At 37.5% G+C, this 19,246-nt stretch overlaps 2 protein-coding genes across 2 annotated transcripts; both read left to right on the forward strand.

Moving 5' to 3' along the window:
• The first annotated feature begins 328 nt into the window (after positions 1 to 328).
• Positions 329 to 4,494, forward strand: LOC129267259 (uncharacterized). Its single transcript, XM_054904987.2, has 2 exons — positions 329 to 474; positions 2,624 to 4,494. Exon 2 carries the CDS (start codon positions 2,639 to 2,641, stop codon positions 3,653 to 3,655), a length of 1,017 nt encoding a protein of 338 aa, XP_054760962.2. The 5' UTR covers positions 329 to 474; positions 2,624 to 2,638; the 3' UTR covers positions 3,656 to 4,494.
• Positions 4,495 to 8,184: 3,690 nt separating this feature from the next.
• LOC129266826 (uncharacterized) lies at positions 8,185 to 16,127 on the forward strand. Its single transcript, XM_054904615.2, has 2 exons — positions 8,185 to 8,542; positions 12,787 to 16,127. Exon 2 carries the CDS (start codon positions 12,802 to 12,804, stop codon positions 13,816 to 13,818), a length of 1,017 nt encoding a protein of 338 aa, XP_054760590.2. The 5' UTR covers positions 8,185 to 8,542; positions 12,787 to 12,801; the 3' UTR covers positions 13,819 to 16,127.
• Positions 16,128 to 19,246: the final 3,119 nt, after the last annotated feature.

Genomic DNA, 19,246 nt, shown 5'->3' on the forward strand with positions numbered 1-19,246 from the left:
GAGAAAACCCCAATCTTTAAACCTTGTTTTGCGGCTTGTATTCCGTCAAGGGACAATGCTTATTCTTCCTCCCCTGTCCTCTCTTTTTTTTTTCTCTCTCTCTCTCGCTCTCTATGGGTGCAACTACACATAATGAATATCATCGTGATTCTAACAAACAATCTGCGCAAACGAAATTCGAAGTCACCCAGTATGACTTTTTTTTTAAATCTAGAATCTATTGAATAAAGTGTAAACGCAAACGTGCGTTTCATTCCCTTTCACGTCAAATAGATGCCGTTCTACTAGTCCAGCCCCCAAAACAGATTTGTCCTATCATGTACTTCCTACAGGTCTTCATGCATATTCATAGAAGAGACAAAATTGTGTCATATATAACAAGCTTCCAATCCATACCTGTACCAGTTCAACCTCCGACTAGCATTCAAACAGTTCATCAACAGATTACTCGTCATCACTTCTTTGCCCATTCCGGTAAGTGTTTCTTGTTAGTTCATACATACACATACACACACACACACACATATATATATATATATATATATATATATATATATATATATATAAATGCTGAATTATTTACAAGTATATATATATATATATATATATAAATGTGTGAAAGTATACATGTACAACAACTTTGGCAACTCTTTTATTGAAACATTTTGTGAAAGGAATGGATGAAGAGAACAATAGTAGGCGTAGCTTAAATCAAGGTTCCCCAGAGCTATCTGCCCTTTTGGAAAAATAGGTAATGCCGAAAAAATGTCTCTGCCGGGAATCGAACCCGGGCCCCCAGCTTTGAACGCCGGTGCCTTAACCACTGTTAATGTTTCAATAAAAGAGTTGCCAAAGTTGTTGTACATGTATACTTTCACACATTTGTATGCTTTCTCCCATACGTGTACTGTATCAAAGCAAAAGCTTTGATCCAGCTGAGGCATGGCGGCTTGTCATTGTTCAAAACCCACCTACACCCGACAAAGGAAATAATAATTGGTATAGTGTCGAAAATCTGTCTATCTGACGGTCAGTCGGATCGGGGTCACCCTAGCCACTAACCCGTCTCTGTGGTCTAGTGGTTAAGGCACCGACGTTCAAAGCTGGGGGCCCGGGTTCGATTCCCGGCAGAGACATTTTTTCGGCATTACCTATTTTTCCAAAAGGGCAGATAGCTCTGGGGAACCTTGATTTAAGCTACGCCTACCATTGTTCTCTTTATATATATATTTGTGTGTGTGTGTGTGTGAGGGAGGGTGGGTGTGAAGGTGTGTGTGTAATAGGGTAATGATTTTGTACATATAAAATATGAAATTTAAAATATTAAATTTTCATTAATTTCTGCAAAATAATCCTTTTTTTTCTCAGTACGGCATTTGGTATTTCGTAATACAAAAAGTGCTTAAACTGACCCCGTTCATGTTATGAATATCAATCAAAATTGGGGCTTACGTTTTGCACTTGGTATATTGTTTCTTAATAAGATACGCATCGTATCCATGCCTATATTAGAATGTTTTCAAATTGCAGCTCGAGTTTCATGCTCTCATCATTTGTTTAATGAAATACCTGTATGTCCTAGGTATATAACCTGTTCGAGATTATAATGTATGCTCATATGCATCCTTTTCAGATCAGTTAATGAAAACAAAATCATCCGTGCTTTATCGCGCTCGAATGATTTCTTTATACCTCAGTCATATTTTCTCTACGGCCGGCGTACGGCGGCAGTGAATACCTTAATTCGAGAGATGCCTGCGGCGGCCGCAGGGTCGACGTACGGCGGATTCCCTACAGGTCGTAGGGGTGGCCTCAGAATTATAGCGTAAAATTATAGTATTTTTCATTTCTAAGCTCGCCGTAAAAATTAGACTAGCCGTAGCCATGGCAGAAGCGGTCCTACGTCGAGCGTACGTTGGTCGTGCGGCGCCCCTGTGGTCGAATGGTGCTCGTCTTCCCTCCTTTCCCCTTCTCCTTTGGTTTTCTCTGCTTGGGAGCATGGACGGAAATCTGTCCCCAAAGGTAGGGGAAACGAAGGGCTAGAAAAATTGGCAAGCAAGAAAGCAAAATAGTAAAAATGCAAGGTCATTCAGTCCAAAATACATGTATTATTTCCATTTTGAATGATGTCTTTTCTCCATCATATTAAGAGACCCATAATAGTAGGGGGACATTTGATATTGTGTCCCCCTCCCCCTACTTTTTCGATAATACATTACGGTTTGTTCTCTGCAATATACATGCATGTCAAATAAAATGAAATCTCCCTTTAGAAAACAAAAATGCAGAAAAATACACTCTTTTGGATCCTTATTATATTATGTTCTCTTTAAATTTTAGTTAATGGGTGGGGACCTAGTTCGCCCACGTCCCGTCCAGTTCACCCCCATTCTTTATAGAAAAAAAAAGAGTTTTCGCAATTGCAACAGCGCGGCTTCGGTAACTCAGTAAATGTATAGAAAAGGTCCGTCAAGTGAAAATTAGTAGCATGGAGGACAGTCGTTTGTCCATAGTCTAGGAAGAAATTGTTGTTTTGATTCACCAATCTTGGCCCCGCCCTAACTTGATATGCAATGAGAAGTTCAGGTGAATAATAATCTTCATTGTTTTCATTCTTGCCTAGATTATAACGAAAGACATGGCTGTTTCTCTGAACGAAGATAATACAAAAAAATGTCTTCAAACCTTGGAAGAAAGCCTCTCAGAGATGCCCTTGAACATGCGGCTTTTCTCACTCGCGATGCGTTCTTTGTATGCTGACAAAGCAGTTGGAGGGGACAGCAAAGCTGCCGAGGACTTCCGAAAGCTCCGTGACAACACACGTGACGACGCAATGGTCTACCTAAAAGGAGTGCTTCCGGTAGCCACCAAGTTCGTTTCCAACATCAGTGAGTTCTTCGAGTTTTACACTGCCCTTTCGTACGAAGAATGGTGCGAGATGTTGAAATATATTCAACAGCAAATAACCTGCTATAAGGGACTTGCTAAGGTCCTTGTCAAAATGCACGAAGATGTGCTGGTACCGCTGAAGAAAAGACAAGACGAAGCCACAGTGATTGTCAAGTCACTCCAAAACCTTCAAGAGGTGTACGACAAGAAAAGAAAAGAACTCGAAAGTTCCTCCAGTATGAAGAATGCGTGGGCAATTGGGCTTTTATTTGTTCCCTTTATAAACGTTATAGCAGTCCCATTGCTAGCTGTGTCCGCAAGCACTGACCTTGCAGAAGCAGTCGCTACAGGAGAAGAGGGTGACATCCAAGCAAGAGCCGCCATAGCAATCAAGGAATGTCTCGTCCCTGCCCTCAAAAACTTAATCGATGGTCTTGAGGCTGCAGCCGGTTTCTTTTCTGTCATGGAGAATGAGCTGGCGAAGTTTGAGGGCAAAGCCAACGAAGCCTTAGAAAACAAACTGATGCTGCATTACAAGTTGATGAAGAAAGAAGCCGAAAAGATGGATGGGCTGTGCATGAAATTCCACGCTGTTCTACCGGCCGTCCGTACTGATTTTCTCGCCATCCCTACGACTGGAACCGACAAGTCCTACGTCGATAAGTGGCTTGAAGAGCAGAAGAAGGACATCATAAGAAAGCTAAAAGAAAATGCTGTTGGTGTCTTGAAAGCCCTCCTAAAGCATGACCCTGCTTCTGAAAAGTAAAATAGACGAAGTAGAACGGAATATCACGCGCTGATATAAAATCATCAACAGGGCCTATATTACTTTTGAACATGATGTCAAAATACATCAGGAATTCATGTTTTTGTACTAAAAATGTCAAGGGTTTCTAGTTTGAAACTGTTTAGAAACTTTGTCCCATATTGGTGCATCTGGCCTCCTCGAAATTTTTGGCCCATTGCATAACTCAAAACATGACAGTGCACCTGTGATTTCCTGGGGAGAATGTGGCAAAACAGATCAGTCCGTTTCAAATCTTGCTCTCTTTGAGCTGCATTCAAAACATACTGTTTGAAGTTGCAAATATTTGTATATATTATGTCGCTTTACATCGCATCGTATTTCATAATGATAAACTAAATCAGTTTGGTTTAATACAGACCAAAACATGCTGGTATATGCTAGAGGCCCCTTCTATACAAAAGAATTACAAACATTTCATATTATTTTGCTGAAGTGTCTAAGATTTGTATTAAAATAAAACACGGTTGTTTTTCTTTCATTTCTTAACATATAATGTTTTGAAGGTTTACTTGGTGTTATTGAGAATATAAAAGATAATGCTTTATCAAATCATGTGATAATTTTGATAAAAATATGATTTACACTAATCGTAAACTGGGGAGTGTTCCCACATGTAGGTAAATACGCACGAAATACATTGACGCTGCACCATACTAAATTGAAAATGTTTCCCTGTCGTATGTTAATGTCGTAAGTCAATCATATTTTAGTTTTTATTTTATTACATTTAACTCCATGTCACTTCCCTTTTTCATTTTTTTTCTTTCACTGATCTTCACCCATCAAAGTCAATTGACAAAAAAAATCAAATATAAGGTTATCTTGCGACAAAGCTCCATTTGGATTAATGATTAATAAATATAGTATTTAATAATTATAAATGATAATAATAAGAATAATAGTTATAATAATAATAATAATAATGATAATAATAATAATAGGAAAATTATAATTTTATGAACAATAGCAATAATGATATCAGTAAATAGTAATGGTAAATTAATAATAATACAATTATGAAAAATATTATTGTCATTTGAAGAAAAAAGTCATAAAGCAGATAGGTTTTTAATAATTCACATCTTGTTTTTTTTTTTTTTTTTTTTTTTTGTGTTGCATATATAATTATCCGATAAACTTTATATAGCTGTACCCTTATTTTTTCTAAGAATAGACGCAGAGATGTTTTATTTCTGTATTCACATGATTTCACAAACATGTGGATCTATATAGAGACATAAGCGGTATAACCTTTTTTCTACATTTCTTTCTATTACATGACGTATTTTATTACTGTTCGGTGTTGGGCATGTTTCGGTATATAGTTTAAAAAATATAAGTAAAAATAATTGGTTTCTGCATGTATTTATGGGTCAATGGGTTACGTTTTTACGAATAATTTTACGAAAAATGATGCAATGATCAAAGAACTTTATTTTCCTTCCTTTGTTATAATTGATGTATACTTTAGTTTGTACTCTATTTACTATGTATGGGAAAAATGTAATCTAAATAAAGGCTAAAAAAAACTCTGGAACTAAAACCTACAATTTGTGGTCCCATTTCATGCTTTCGTCTACCTGTCTTGGTTGGTAAATCACAATCGTCAATCATTTTAACTTGTATTTATCACCTCTTTCTGTAAATTCACTAAATTGATATACATGATCGCCTAATTTGGGTAGATTTAACAATTTATTGCAAAACTGTAAGATATGTTAATTGTTCTTGCAATGTCCCTGGCTTACATATTGGTGACTTTGTTGACTTCTCTATCGGTTACATGTTGAAAAGTACATTTTCTAGTTTGAATCAAAAGAAAACTGTGATGAATATAGGCTTACATTATTATGGAATTCTTTGTTATTTCCTCAACAGTGGTGTACCAAGTGGGGGCAGGGGCAGTCTGCCCCGCCGCCCCCCCCCCTCCCCTCCCTTCTGGCGGATTTATCCGGGGGGGGGCAGGACAAGGGGAAGAGGGAGAGAGAAAGCAATTCAAAGAAAGAAAGAAAGAAAGAAAGAAAGAAAGAAAGAAAGAAAGAAAGAAAGAAAGAAAGAAAGAAAGAAAGAAAGAAAGAAAGAAAGAAAGAAAGAAAGAAAGAAAGAAAGAAAGAAAGAAAGAAAGAAAGCGGAAGGAAGGAGAGAAAGAAAGAAACAGGAAGGAGATAAAGAAAGTAAGTAAGAAAGAAAGAACAAAAAAGAAAGAGAAAGGGAACGAAAGGAAGAAACAGAGGAATGAGGGGGAAAGAAAGAACATAAAGAGGAGAAAGGTAAAACGGGAGCAAAGGGGGTAAAGGAAGGAAAGAACAAATTATCCTGAAATACTATTATAAGAGTGAGAAACGGGAAATAAATTAAGATTTGGCAAAATGGCAACATTTATTACGGGAAAGGAAAAGAAAATAGGCACCAAAAAAAGCGGATATGAAGGTAGAATGGAACGAGCTAAAATGCTATGTGAAATTTGAGTTAAAAAATGAAGAAAAAAAAACAAGGCCGGGAAAAAATAAGAACATGGCCGGGCTGCCAATTAGAAATAAAGAACGAGAAGAAAGAATGGAATAGCGAATGTATATGAATTAGTCTTATCATGCTTTTAGGCTTGCCGCAATCAGGACCCCCCAAAAAATATTAAAATTAGAAAGGTTCAACAGGTACCGCCAAAACATTGCCTATCTCCCTAGCTATGGACCTTCATCCTAGGTCCATACATAGACATAGACATAGACATACATAGAAGACATAGACATGCCCATTTAATGACATAATTTCCATTTCAGAAAGCCTAAAATTTTCTCGCTCGTGAAAAGGAAATATAGCTCACTAATCGAACGATATAAGGCGAATCACAAGCAGAAAATAGTTGATGCTAAGACGTGAAAAGTGAAGATGTAAAGGTTTTAATGGCAAACAGTGCCCCTTTCTCACTTAACAGATAATACAAGCGCGAGGCGCGGGCAGAAATTCTGTATAGGCTGCACTGACCTAGAAGGAAAGTTTTAAACACTGTTCGGGAAGTAAAAAAAAAGAATCATGAAGAGGATACGTACGACAGTAAATGAATAATGTCAGCGAAAAGCTCCAGCTGATTTATTTTTCAGATAAAGATGGGCATTAAATAGTTAACGCGGTCGCGAGGCATAATATTGAATATTTTATATAGTGACATGCAAAAGGAATATCTAAAGGACTCTTTTCAAGAATTCACAACTGAAATAATGCGAGCGCGAAGCGCGAGCCTTAGTTTTTTTTTTACATTTAGACCTGAAAAGAATCGTTTCAAGCATCGTTACACATTTAGAAAAGTCAATATGCGGATATTTTTGTCAGTAAATAAACCAACTGAAATACAAGACCTCGAAATATTTTTGGACGGACATCACATGGCCAATTTTGTCCCCCACCCTTAAATTTGGGAGAAACCTCTCTCCCTATCCCCTAGTCTCACACCCGTGGTGTTTTGATAGGACAACATGTAGGTAATCAAAGTTATACCTCGGTCAAATTTGGTCTACGGCGGCCGTACGTACAGCGAGTCAGAAACAGCCGTTTTAACAAATTGTAATAATGTTATGAATTAAAATAATGAATAAAACAGCTCTTTTCGACTCGCCGTACAATCGCCGTAGAGCAAATGTGACCAAGGTATTACGGGTGTTGAACTCATAGAACATTTTGATTTCGTTACATACTCTTATAGGGCAGGGGCGGATCAAGGAATTCCCAAAAGGGGGGGCACATTTTCCAAAGGAAAATTTGATAAGCAAAAAAAAAGGGGGGGTTCACTAGAAAATCTAGAAAATAAAGGTCATATTATTTGTCCCGCGTTAAATTTCACAAGCCAAAGGAAATTTGATAAGCCCAAAAAAGGGGGGGGGGGGTTCACTAGAAAATCTAGAAAATAAAGGTCATATATTTGTCCTGCGTTAAATTTCACAAGCAAAAACTAAAAATTTGTTTCAATAAAAAGCCCCCGACAAATTCCCAATTCCCAATATTTGGTGAGACTCTCAAAGGGGAGGGGGGCTACTGGTGTATGAACGATATATTTACATTAAAAATGTTGACTATGACACACAAAAGGGGCGGGTACGGCCGGGCCGGAAATGCCCCCCCCCCCCCCCCCCCACCTGAATCCGCCACTGATATAGGTATTACAATAAACACATTTGCTCATAAGCATATCAAGGGAAAAAATCCTAATTTCTTTTAACTTCATGCTTGCCGATTATATAGAGACGTTAAGTTTACGTGAAACGTAATGTTGTGATATTATATACATGCCGCTCTTTCTTTTCTTTTCTTTTGATCAAAATAAATTATGGTTATTTGATATAATCTGGTGTATTTGCGAAGATTTCCCCAAATTCAAACAAACTTTTACGTGGGGATTCACAGAAAACCAAGAAACAACTATATGTAGTTTTACCAGGAATTGTGGGAATTTCCCCAAGACGGGGTTTTACCAACTTCAAATAGGCGCTCACAATCATATGACAACTAATATTGGCAGGTATTTATGGTGGGTATTACCAAAGCTATAATGACTTGTGGGGATTTGCCACTTGTATATTGATATCTTAAAGAAGGCTTTAAAAACTAGTATGGCCTGTATTATACTCAGCATTTTCAACCAAGAAGCTCGATCAGCAGGTCCGGCGGTGTCCTGAACAAATATTCTGTCCAATCACGTTCTCATTCAAATGACATTCAAAGTACAGATTTAAAATTGGTCACAGTACAAGAAGGACTTCTTCAAATCTTGGTACCATTTCGGATTGAAACGCAATCAAATAGTTCATCCATCTGATCACTCTAGCTGAAGATACTGAACTCGTCATTTCGGTAAGTAATATTTTGCTATTGATTTATTCATTTTTTTATTTTCTAATATTATTCCTTCATTTTCAACATCCCCAATCGCCATGAGTTATTCAGACGTGTAATTCCTTTGGGATCCCTTTACCTTTCACAATAGATCCGCGTGTACTATAATAAGGAGCGGATCCCGGATTTCCCAGAAGGGGGAGGGGACATTTTGTTCAGAAAAAAAAATTGTCAAGCAAGAAAAAATAAGAAAAGGGTCCTTACCCCCTTATGCCCGACATTTTCCATCACGAATCATGATTTTGATGGATCTCAAAGGATGTCAGCACGGGTCGGAAATGCTTCCCCTCCCTACCCCCCCCCCCCCCCTCCATTGATCCACCAATGTGCACAGGTTTGGTTCGCTATCCATTGACTCTTGACAAACCCAGACAACCGCCCAGTAATTCGTAATGTCTTGTTTCCTCTCCACGTACGTCGTTCTACTTGCTTCCTTTATCGATTTACATTACTGTGTTAATTATCATGACCATGAGAAGCGGGGGTGATGGGGAGGGTTAGGATTTTTTTTTTTTGCTCGCCATATTTTTCCTGGAACAAACTCCCCTTCATGTTGTATCAATTTTTTTTTGCTTGCTTGTTAAAGGGATGGTCCGGGCTGAAAATATTTGTGTCTTTATACATAGAGTAGAATTCACTGAGCAAAATGCCGAAAATGTCATCAAAATCGGATATTAAATAATAAAGTTATTGAAGTTTAAAGTTTAGCGATATTTTGTGAAAACAGTCGTCATAAATATTCATTAGGTGGACTGATGATGTCACATCCCCACTTTCCGTTTTCTTATGTTATTACATAAATACATATTTTTTTCATTATTTCAAACTTGTGTGAATAATATGTCTCCCTTATAATGAAATAAGTTGCAGCAATAAATATCTAATGCACTATTCAGTTGTCAACCCAATTTTTATAGTTCTTGGAGGAAAACATTAGAATAAACCTAATTTCATATAATAACATACGAAAGAACAAGTGGGAATGTGACATCATCAGCCCACCTTTGAATATTCATGACGACTGTTTTCACAAAATAATGCTCAATTTTAAAATTCAATAGTTGTTGTTATTTTTTATCCTATTTTGATGAAATTTTCGGCATTTTGCTCAGTGAATTTTTCTTTATTTATTATTAAAGCTATATATAGGCCTACTTTCAGCCCGGACCATCCCTTTAAGAAAGCTTCCTTCACACCAATATACATTAAACAAAATAAAAATAAATATGACTCCAAGTCGACCTAATATATGCCATTCTAAATTAATGTAATAATTGTTACTGTGATTAATTCGGCTCGTATGTGACTGTAGCATAAAGTCATTAAAACATGATGCGAATCAATTTAAAGAGACATTATTTGCACGAAAATGTAGACGTGAAAGGATTTGATGTGCTAAGAAGTGTGTATTTGGTGGCTTAAAAATGTTTTCACTCAATAATGTACCGTTTCCACACGCGACGCGTGCCATATGTGTTTGGCATGCTTAGTACAGGCATATACGATCCTGGCAGCGGGGGCACAGCAACCCCCCCCCCCCACACACACACACACACACGCACACGCACACTTTTTAAAACACGAAAACAGTGCAAAAACTGTCCCTCTTTATCACCCAAATGTCCCCGACAAACGTGCTCGGTGCCTTTCGTCTTTTCATGAAAGGCTAAATCAACCCCAGACAAATCTTGATTTGAATCAATAAAGAAAATAAACAATTATAACACTGAAAATTTCATCAAAATCGGATGTAAGATAAGAAAATTTCCTTTATTTTTCACCAAACACAAAGAGTGGCGTAGAGATGCGTGAGATGGGGGGGCTTCCCCCCCCCCCCCCCCCCAAAAAAAAAAAAAAAAAAATCACGACCGAGGACAAAAAACAAAAGGAAAGACAGAAGGGTGAATTATAATATCATCTGATATTTTTCGTAATAAAAATGTTAACATTTTTGCTCGCTCGCTTCGCTTGCTATCATTTTTTTTTGCCCGATATCTGGTACCCTTAAAATATTTGGCTTATTACGCCATTGCACGCATATAAAGAGAGTAAATGATATCCCTCACTCTTTGTTTTTTTTCTATTGTTTTGAATATACAATATTCCTTTTTTACATATTTGACAAAAAAGACCAACTTGACTGAGCGATAAAATGTTTAAACAGTAGTAATTTCACATGTTCAGGGAGGAATAAAACTTCCTTTCACAGGACCATGAGGAAAAAATTAGAATATTTCATACGAAAAAAAAAATAGTGAGTGACGTCATCAGTCCCTAAGCTTCATTTGCATGCTGACCAGGGGGCATGCAGTAACATAAAGTTTAGCCAACAGTTTTTTTTACGATTGATTGCATTGACAAAAATGTACAATCAATTTCTACAATCAAGAGTACCATAATTCGCTAAACGTTGTCTTATGGGACCCAGGATGTACATAACTGTTTTACAGATTAAGCGAACCTTCAAAATGTGTTTTTTTATTTTCATTCGAATTTAAGGGACTTTTCGGTGTTATGGTGATGTATTTTTCTCTTTTCATTCCAATATACTTTTTTTTTTAAGTTAGCCATATTCTTTAATTATCATTGCGACCCCTTAAAGAGCACCTTTATGGTACAGAGAAGGCTAATAATTAGACGAGTTTATTCAACTAACATCTTTCGTCTTAAAATGGGCACTTTGGCCTCTCATCTAAAGGCGACCGCACAGCTTACGACTGGTCTGCGACCCGATTTTGGAACAAATCGCATTTTGCTCATTTTCTGAAGATGTGAATGGAATATATCATTTTATTTGAGGTTAAAATTGATTGAAATTATAATATTATAACCATTTTGAAAGATTGCAAGCCCTTATTTTGGAGTAAAGTCCAAATTAGTTTCAAATCGTAGCCAATCCTACTACTGCTATGATGTCATTACGACTAGATATTAAATTCGCTTTTATTCTAAGAAGGATGATAACATAGTCACAAATTTGATCATAAGTATTCGTATGATGATTTAGAACATTACACAGTAAGATATTCCAAGTCTCAATATTAGCAAATTCTACTACATTTTATTCAAAAATCGGGTCGCAGACCAGTCGTAAGGTGTGCGGTCGCCTTTACAGTGCACTCGGGTTGACCCCTCTCCATTTTCCATAACAGCGTGACCATATGGTTATGTTCTCTTTAAGCAATAAGAGATGTCTTTCCTGTGGAAATTTTCCGACTTTCTCTTCAACAATCAATATCATTTCAAAGGGAACAATTATGTTCTATGCCCTTTTGCTTGCTACGTAAAAAAAGAAGTTGTAATCATCGTCAGAATAGCAAGATTTAATAAACAATTCAAATTTCCAAACCGCTCGCTTGCGGAATAGGCCCATCAATTACTGCTTCCAAATCAGGCATTCCATTTTGTAAATAATATGGGACAGTATTGGCTTCAGTTGTTGACCAACGAAAGATGTAACCAATGAGATTAAAGGAAATTAGGAAATGTAAACACTGCTTCATTAAGTGTTTATGAAGTTGTTAGAAAGCGTGTGAGGGTGGGGTGGGTGTATGGATGAATGTGAGTGTGCGAGAGAGGTTTGTGTGTGAGTGTGTGTTCTGTTCGATTCTTCACCATCAACTTGACGCAACTGAGATGTTACGACCTTGTGGAGAAAATGTATCATATAGTCAGCTACGCATGCAAAGATCCTTGTGAAAATGGTACAAAAATATGAGAATAACTTTACCAGGACATATTAAACCAATGATTCAATATTAATAATTCAGACAAGACAACTTCATATTGATGGTACATTTTCTTCTGACTCACGGTATGCAATGGCGAAAACGAATTTATATAGAATGGAGTGAACTGCATGAGACGTGTACTCACCCACGTCACACGCAGTTCACCTAAAACTTGGAGTTTTCGCAATTGGATTTTTAGGGACGGTTTCATGCAAGAACACTGTAAATGTATTGAAAAGGCAAGACAATGAAAAGCTGGGATGTCTTTGTCAATATTGCAGAACCAGACCCAGTTTCCTCATCATAGTTTCGGACACAAAAATACAAATACGTCTTGTCCAGAGTCGAGAACGAATCTGCTGTAATTTGTTTCACAAATGTTGGTCCGGCTTGATATGGAATGAGAAGTTCAAGTGATTATCATTTGATATTGCATTTATAATAATCTTCATTGTTTTCATTCTTGTGTAGATTGCAACGAAAGACATGGCTGTTTCCCAGAATGAAGATAACACGAAAAAGGGTCTTCAAACCTTGGAAGAAAGCCTCTCTGAGATGCCCTTGAACATGCGGCTTTTCTCACTCTCGATGCGTTCTTTGTATGCTGACAAAGCAGTTGGAGGGGGCAGCCAAGCTGCTGTAGACTTCCGAAAGCTCCGTGACAACACACGTGACGACGCGATGGTTTATTTAAAAGGAGTGCTTCCGGTGGCCACCAAGTTCGTTTCCAACATCAGTGAGTTCTTCGAGTTTTACACTGCTCTTTCGTACGAAGAATGGTGCGAGATGTTGAAAGATATCCAACAGGAAATAAGCAGCTATAAGGGACTTGCGGTGATCCTAGTGCAGATGCACCAAGATATACTGGTACCGCTAAAGAAAAGAGAAGACGACGCCACTGTGATTGTCAAGTCACTCCAAAACCTACAAGCGGAGTACGACAAGAAAAGAAAAGAGCTCGAAAGTTCCGCTGCAACAAAAAGCGGATGGGCAATTGGGCTGTCATTTGTTCCCTTTATAGGCGCTATAGCAGGCCCAGTGCTAGCTGCCTCCGCAAACAGTGACCTCGCAGAAGCAGTCGCCAAAGGAGAAGAGTGCTACATTCAGGAAAGAGCCGCCATTGCGATCAAGGAATGTCTCGTCCCTGCCCTCAAAAACTTCATCGGTGGTCTTGAGGCTGCAGCCGGTTTCTTTTCTGTCATGGAGAATGAGCTGGCGAAGTTTGAGGGCAAAGCCAACAAAGCCTTAGAAAATAAACTGATGGTTCATTACAAAGTGATGAAGAAAGAAGCCGAAAAGATGGATGGGCTGTGCATGAAATTCCACGCTGTTCTACCGGCCGTCCGTACTGATTTTCTCGCCATCCCTACGACTGGAACCGACAAGTCCTACGTTGATAAGTGGCTTGAAGAGCAGAAGAAGGTCATCAAAAGAAAGCTAAAAGATAAGGCTGGGGGTATCTTAAAGGCCATCAAAGATTCTGACCCTGCTTCTGAAAATTAACTTTAACGAAGCAGAACGGAATATCGCGGGCTGAAAATCCTCTTTTGTATAAAGCACTGGCGTACATTATTGGGCTCGCGGGCATGCCCCCCCCAAAAAAAAAAAAAGTTTCACAACCGAGGAAACAAAACAGAAACGGAAAGAAATTGAAAATTAAAGAGGATGGAATTTTATGGTATTTTCTATGTCGTGAAAATCTTTACCGAAATTAGATTTTGGTAGTAAAAGGTCAAATTGTAGCTGTCTTGCAACGTTATAGAAATATTTCACCATATGGCACATCTGACTCCTAAAATTTTTGGATCCATTGCGATCTGGTATAGACGACCATTCCCACTCCCTTTAAATCCATTGAGGAATGAAATATTGCATGTTTTAATCAGCACATGCCCAGCGATGGATTGGGGGTACTTGATCCCCAAAGTTCCAAGATGAAAAAGAAAATGAGACAAAAAACCACAATAAATAACTTCAAAATGACACCTTTCTCCCCCCCCCCCTTACATACGGCCTTATTTTCGATATCGATCCACCTTAGTTGCGAGCAAGATAAAAAAGAATATCTGTTTTCACCACATCCATATTGCACCTTCCCAGTGGCGTACCTAGGATTTTCCACAGGGGGGGGGGCAAATCGGCCGCAAAAAAAAGGTCTTCAATCAAAAATAAAGGTTTTCGTACCAGAAAAAAAATTGACAAGCAAAAAAAAAAAAGGTCTTCAAGCTCGTCAGGGAGGGGGGATATGTTTTTTGTATGGGTTGTGGCTCGTCAGGGGGGCAGACTGCCCCCCCCCCCGTAGGTACGCTAGTGCACCTTCCTTTGGCTTAGCAAAAACATTTCGTTACAATTGCCAGCCACTGATCTGTTTATCAAACACACACACATAACAAGCACCTCCTCTGAAATTGTGACTGTACAATGTTTTTTTTCTTATATGGGCATCATGATTTATGGCGAAAAAGTCCACGCTTTTTAAAGTCAAATTGCTATCATTTGAATTATTAACTTGATTGGTGTGCATTTGTATTTGTATATGTTTTCCATTTAGGGCATTATCTAAAATGTCTTTGGCACGAAGTTGCGGCTTATTATTGAAAATACTTAAAGATTATACGACAATACACCAGACGGTGGACTGTACTGTTTCCAGAAGAAGAAGAAGAAGAAGAAGATTGCAAGTTAAAGGATGTTCGGTATTATAACATTGTTGTCTAGAAATCGGAAGTTATTTTACATCTTTAGAATGAAGTTTAATATTTGCATCAATTTATTGTTATTTTAATTGGCCTATAATACGTATAATAATAGGCCTATGCGGTGCGAAAATAAAATCTTGTGTGTGCGGTTTTTTTTTTTTTTTTTTTTTTTTTTGGGGGGGGGGTAGGTAGTTTTTGTATGCCTTGGTATTTTCTGGTCTTCAGATGGCGTTGACTTCTGTGGTGGCATTTGACTAGTTTGCAGCACAGACCCTGATTGGAACTTTCAGTACACAAGGCATGAGTAGGCTGCACATTCAGACCCTTAACTCGAGTGAAGGGTTTGCCCAGCAGACTAGCATTTGATGTCGATCGTTCAGAGAACGCACTCTAATATGAAGTGTAGATGTGTAAACCCCGAACCACGGTATTAACAAAAGTGGAAAGTCTAGGCCTACGCTATATAATCAAGTCGATCGGTAAATTGCTAAATCGTCTATTGCCAACTCGTACACTCACCACATGTTCTATACTTCCATTTATTCTAATGCCATTCCGTCCATCAACGTTTCGTCTAACAACCATTCGGTCTAATCATCACTTCGTCTAATCACCATTCCGTCTATGACCTTTTCGATCCATAACCAGTTAATTGGTCTAATATCCATTTTATTTTCATTAATTTTGTTTAATGAACACTTAGTACAATTAGACCAAATGTTATATGGACTAAATGGCTATAGGACCAACAGGTTATTAGACGGAATGGTGAGTGGACGAATTGGCAATTAGAGTAGACTATGTGGATAGTGGACGAACCGATGGAAGGCCAAATGATAGCAGACAAGTTGGCGATTGGACGAATTGGCATTAGACGAATTGAAAATTAACCGTTGAGTCAGACACGATGAACGTCATAAAAGTTCGACCAAGTTGGACGTTCAACAAGTTAACAATGCTCCCAACAAGTTCTTCAGATCAGATTCAAAATTCAAATAGAAGTTAAGAGACAGAGATGAAAGAAATTTTGGACTGGAATATTTTGTTATCATTTGGTTGCATGAATAATTCTGTATATTAAATCGATGAGGAAATTAAAAGTAGCTGCATTGATGGATTGTTTTGCAAGATATAATTTATTTGACCCTTGATGAATTCAATGATTGATAACTGTGTTCTATATTGTATCATTACTCATAATTATTTTAAGTTTCTGAACTGATTTGATCCGAAGAAAGGGTGAAATTGACGACTTGAATTAAATTCAGTTCCCTTAAAGGGGTACTCCGCGCTAAAAATAATCATATATAGTCAAATTCACTGAGCAGAATGCTGCGAACTTCAGCAAAATCTGATAACAAATATCAGTTATTGAAATTTAAGGTCTAGAAATATTTTTGTAAAAAACTATGCACGTCGTCATGAATATTCATTAGGTGGGCTGACGATGTTATTTCCCCCACTTTCCTTTTTCTTATGTTAATTTAATTCATGAAATCATGTTTAAGAAATTGCCCATCGGACCAACGCACTACCACGCCCTCCCCTTGACTGTTACAGTCGTGAAATTGTGTTGGGTGTGTTTTTTGACGTAAATTTTCACGTTTAATTGCAATTTTTATCGATTAGACCCCCCTAAACAAATTAAAATTTGCAGCCATTTGGCTCATATAGACCTGCAAAACTTATGGCATGTCAAAGCTATGGCGTAATGAGCCAAAAATTAGGGGGCCAGACAAGGCGTATCAAGGCGAAATTGTTGAAGTGCTGCGAGTGAGTAAAGCAAGCAAAATATTTAACATTTTTAATAAAAGAGATGAAATTCTGTGATAAAATTTGACATAATATTCAGGAAATAATATTCACCCTTATCTTTTATGTTTCACCCCCCCCCCCCTATTCCCCCATGGTCTTGTTTCTTCTTTTTTTTTTTGGGGGGGTCCATAGTCCCCTCCCCCATCAGTTCACGAGTGTGCCAAAGGTCTCAAAATAGTTTGCGGTCAAACCGTTCATCAGATGGATAATGTGCATTGTATTGTGCATGACCGAGGCTCTTTATGAAAAACATGATAAGAGTTTTACCATTGTCATCCAAGGATACCACCTCGGGTTGGGGTAGGGGGCAGTGGACGACCGCCCCTATGAAATTTAAAGAAGAGTGATTTACAAAAGAGAGGGAGGGAGGATAAGAGGCAAAGAATGGAAGAATGAAGAAGTGTAGGCCTATACACGAGAACTCTTTCTTTTGTATCTGAAGAGCTCACTTGCAAAAGGGGTTAGGTCCATTTTTCATCAAATTTGATTTTTTTTTTTTTTTTTTTTGATACCAAAGAAAAGTTCAAATTCCTATTAAAAAGTAAACTAAAATGGGAAAGAAAAATCACTTTTTTTTAAAGGGGTTAGGTCCATTTCAGTTTAGTTGCAAAATGGGTTAGGTCCACACAGAATTTTTGGGGAAAAGAATATCTTTAAAAATATGAAGACAGGTAGATTTCTCTTATACCCAATTTTATGTTATCATGGTATGGTATCATGAAAATTCAGTTTTGCGTGTATTGCAATATGGGAGAATTTATAAAAATATTTTCTTGGAGTGGACCTAACCCATTTTGCAACCAAACTTTTTTGAAGGACTCCTTTGTCAAAAGGGTTAGGACAATTTTTCATAAATTTTATTATATCCTGTCTCTAAACTTCTAAATATTTAGTCACACTAATGATACCAAAGAATATTTGAAATTCAAATGAAAAAGTGAATGAAAGTGGCAAAGAAAAATCACTTTTTTAATCAAAAGATATTGGATTAATTTTAGTTTAGTTGCAAAACGGGTTAGGTCCACACAGAATTTTTGGGGAAAAGAATATCTTTAAAAAAATATGAAGACAGGTAGACTTCTCTTATACCCAATTTTATGTTCTCATGGTAGGGTATCATGAAAATTCAGTTTCACGTAAGAATATTGCAATATGGGAGAATTTATAAAAATATTTTCTTGGAGTGGACCTAACCCCTTTTGCAACCATACTGTTCTGAAGGACTCATTTGTCAAAAGGGGTTATGTCAATTTTTCATAAATATAATTGTTTTCTGTCTCTAAACCTCTAAATTTTCATTCACACTGATGATACCAAAGACAATTTGAAATTCAAATGAAAAAGTGAATGAAAGTGGCAAAGAAAAATCACTTTTTTAATCAAAAGAGATTGGATTCATTTTAGTTTACTTGCAAAAGGGGTTAGGTCCACAATGATAACTTTTTAAAAATATATAGAAAAAAAATTGAAGACGGGTAGATTTCTTTTATACCCAATTCTATGTTCACATGATAGGGTAGTACATCATGACAATTTAGTCTCTCATAAGAATATTGCAATAAGTGAGAATAAAAAACATGATTTTTCTTGGAATGATCCAAAGTGGACCTAACCCCTTTTGCAACTATACTCTTATTCTTTGTTATAACACTAATTTACAGAGAGTAAAAGAAAAAAAAAGTATGAAAGGAAGGTTCTCGCCCGGTTATCTCAATAACCCAACAAAAACATGTTACCTTTAAATCGCCCCCCTCCCACTCTTTCAAAATATCCTTGGGTGTTTAACAAAGATAAGTGTGGCTTTTGAGTCGCTCTTAAATTCTAAGCTGCGTACTATTAAAAAGGCATCACTGCATAGGTCAAATCATGCCAAGAGGATGCGCGCTACTGCGCATTAATCAATCAGATTGTGTGTTACATATCATGTGCACAACAGCATTTCAGCATGACTTAAGTCACACTTAAGTCTTTGTGAAACACCCCCTTGTCTGCTCTTTCATCACCACACAGCAAAAACTGTGGTGTTAACCGGTGTACATAGAGGACCACACCAGTTATTTTACACCGGTGTTAAATTGGTGGTGTTAGTTTTACACCTATAGGTGCTATTACAACACCTTTGGTTGTTACATTTACACTCTGGTGTTATGTTCAATCTTTAGGGTGTAATTTTAACACCTCAGGGTGTGGTCCTCTATTAACACCAATAGGTGTCAGTTTTAACACCACAGTTTTTACAGTGCATAATCACCATCACACACTCCACCATCGGGAATCACTATCACAAGCATGATCACCCCCAGTGGACTACTTTGCCAACTATCTATTCAAATATGTCACGAAAGAAATTGGAAAAGAGAATACCGTTGGTCGTAGTAGCTTAAATTAAAAATTTCCCCAGAGCTATCCTCCCTTTT

The sequence above is a fragment of the Lytechinus pictus genome, chromosome 8, assembly GCF_037042905.1.
Source record: "Lytechinus pictus isolate F3 Inbred chromosome 8, Lp3.0, whole genome shotgun sequence".
Lineage (NCBI taxonomy): Eukaryota > Metazoa > Echinodermata > Echinoidea > Temnopleuroida > Toxopneustidae > Lytechinus > Lytechinus pictus.

Excerpts from the sequence above, each read along its gene's own strand:
- LOC129267259 (XM_054904987.2), top strand. The coding sequence starts at position 2,639 with ATGGCTGTTTCTCTGAACGAAGATAATACAAAAAAATGTCTTCAAACC.
- LOC129266826 (XM_054904615.2), top strand. The coding sequence starts at position 12,802 with ATGGCTGTTTCCCAGAATGAAGATAACACGAAAAAGGGTCTTCAAACC.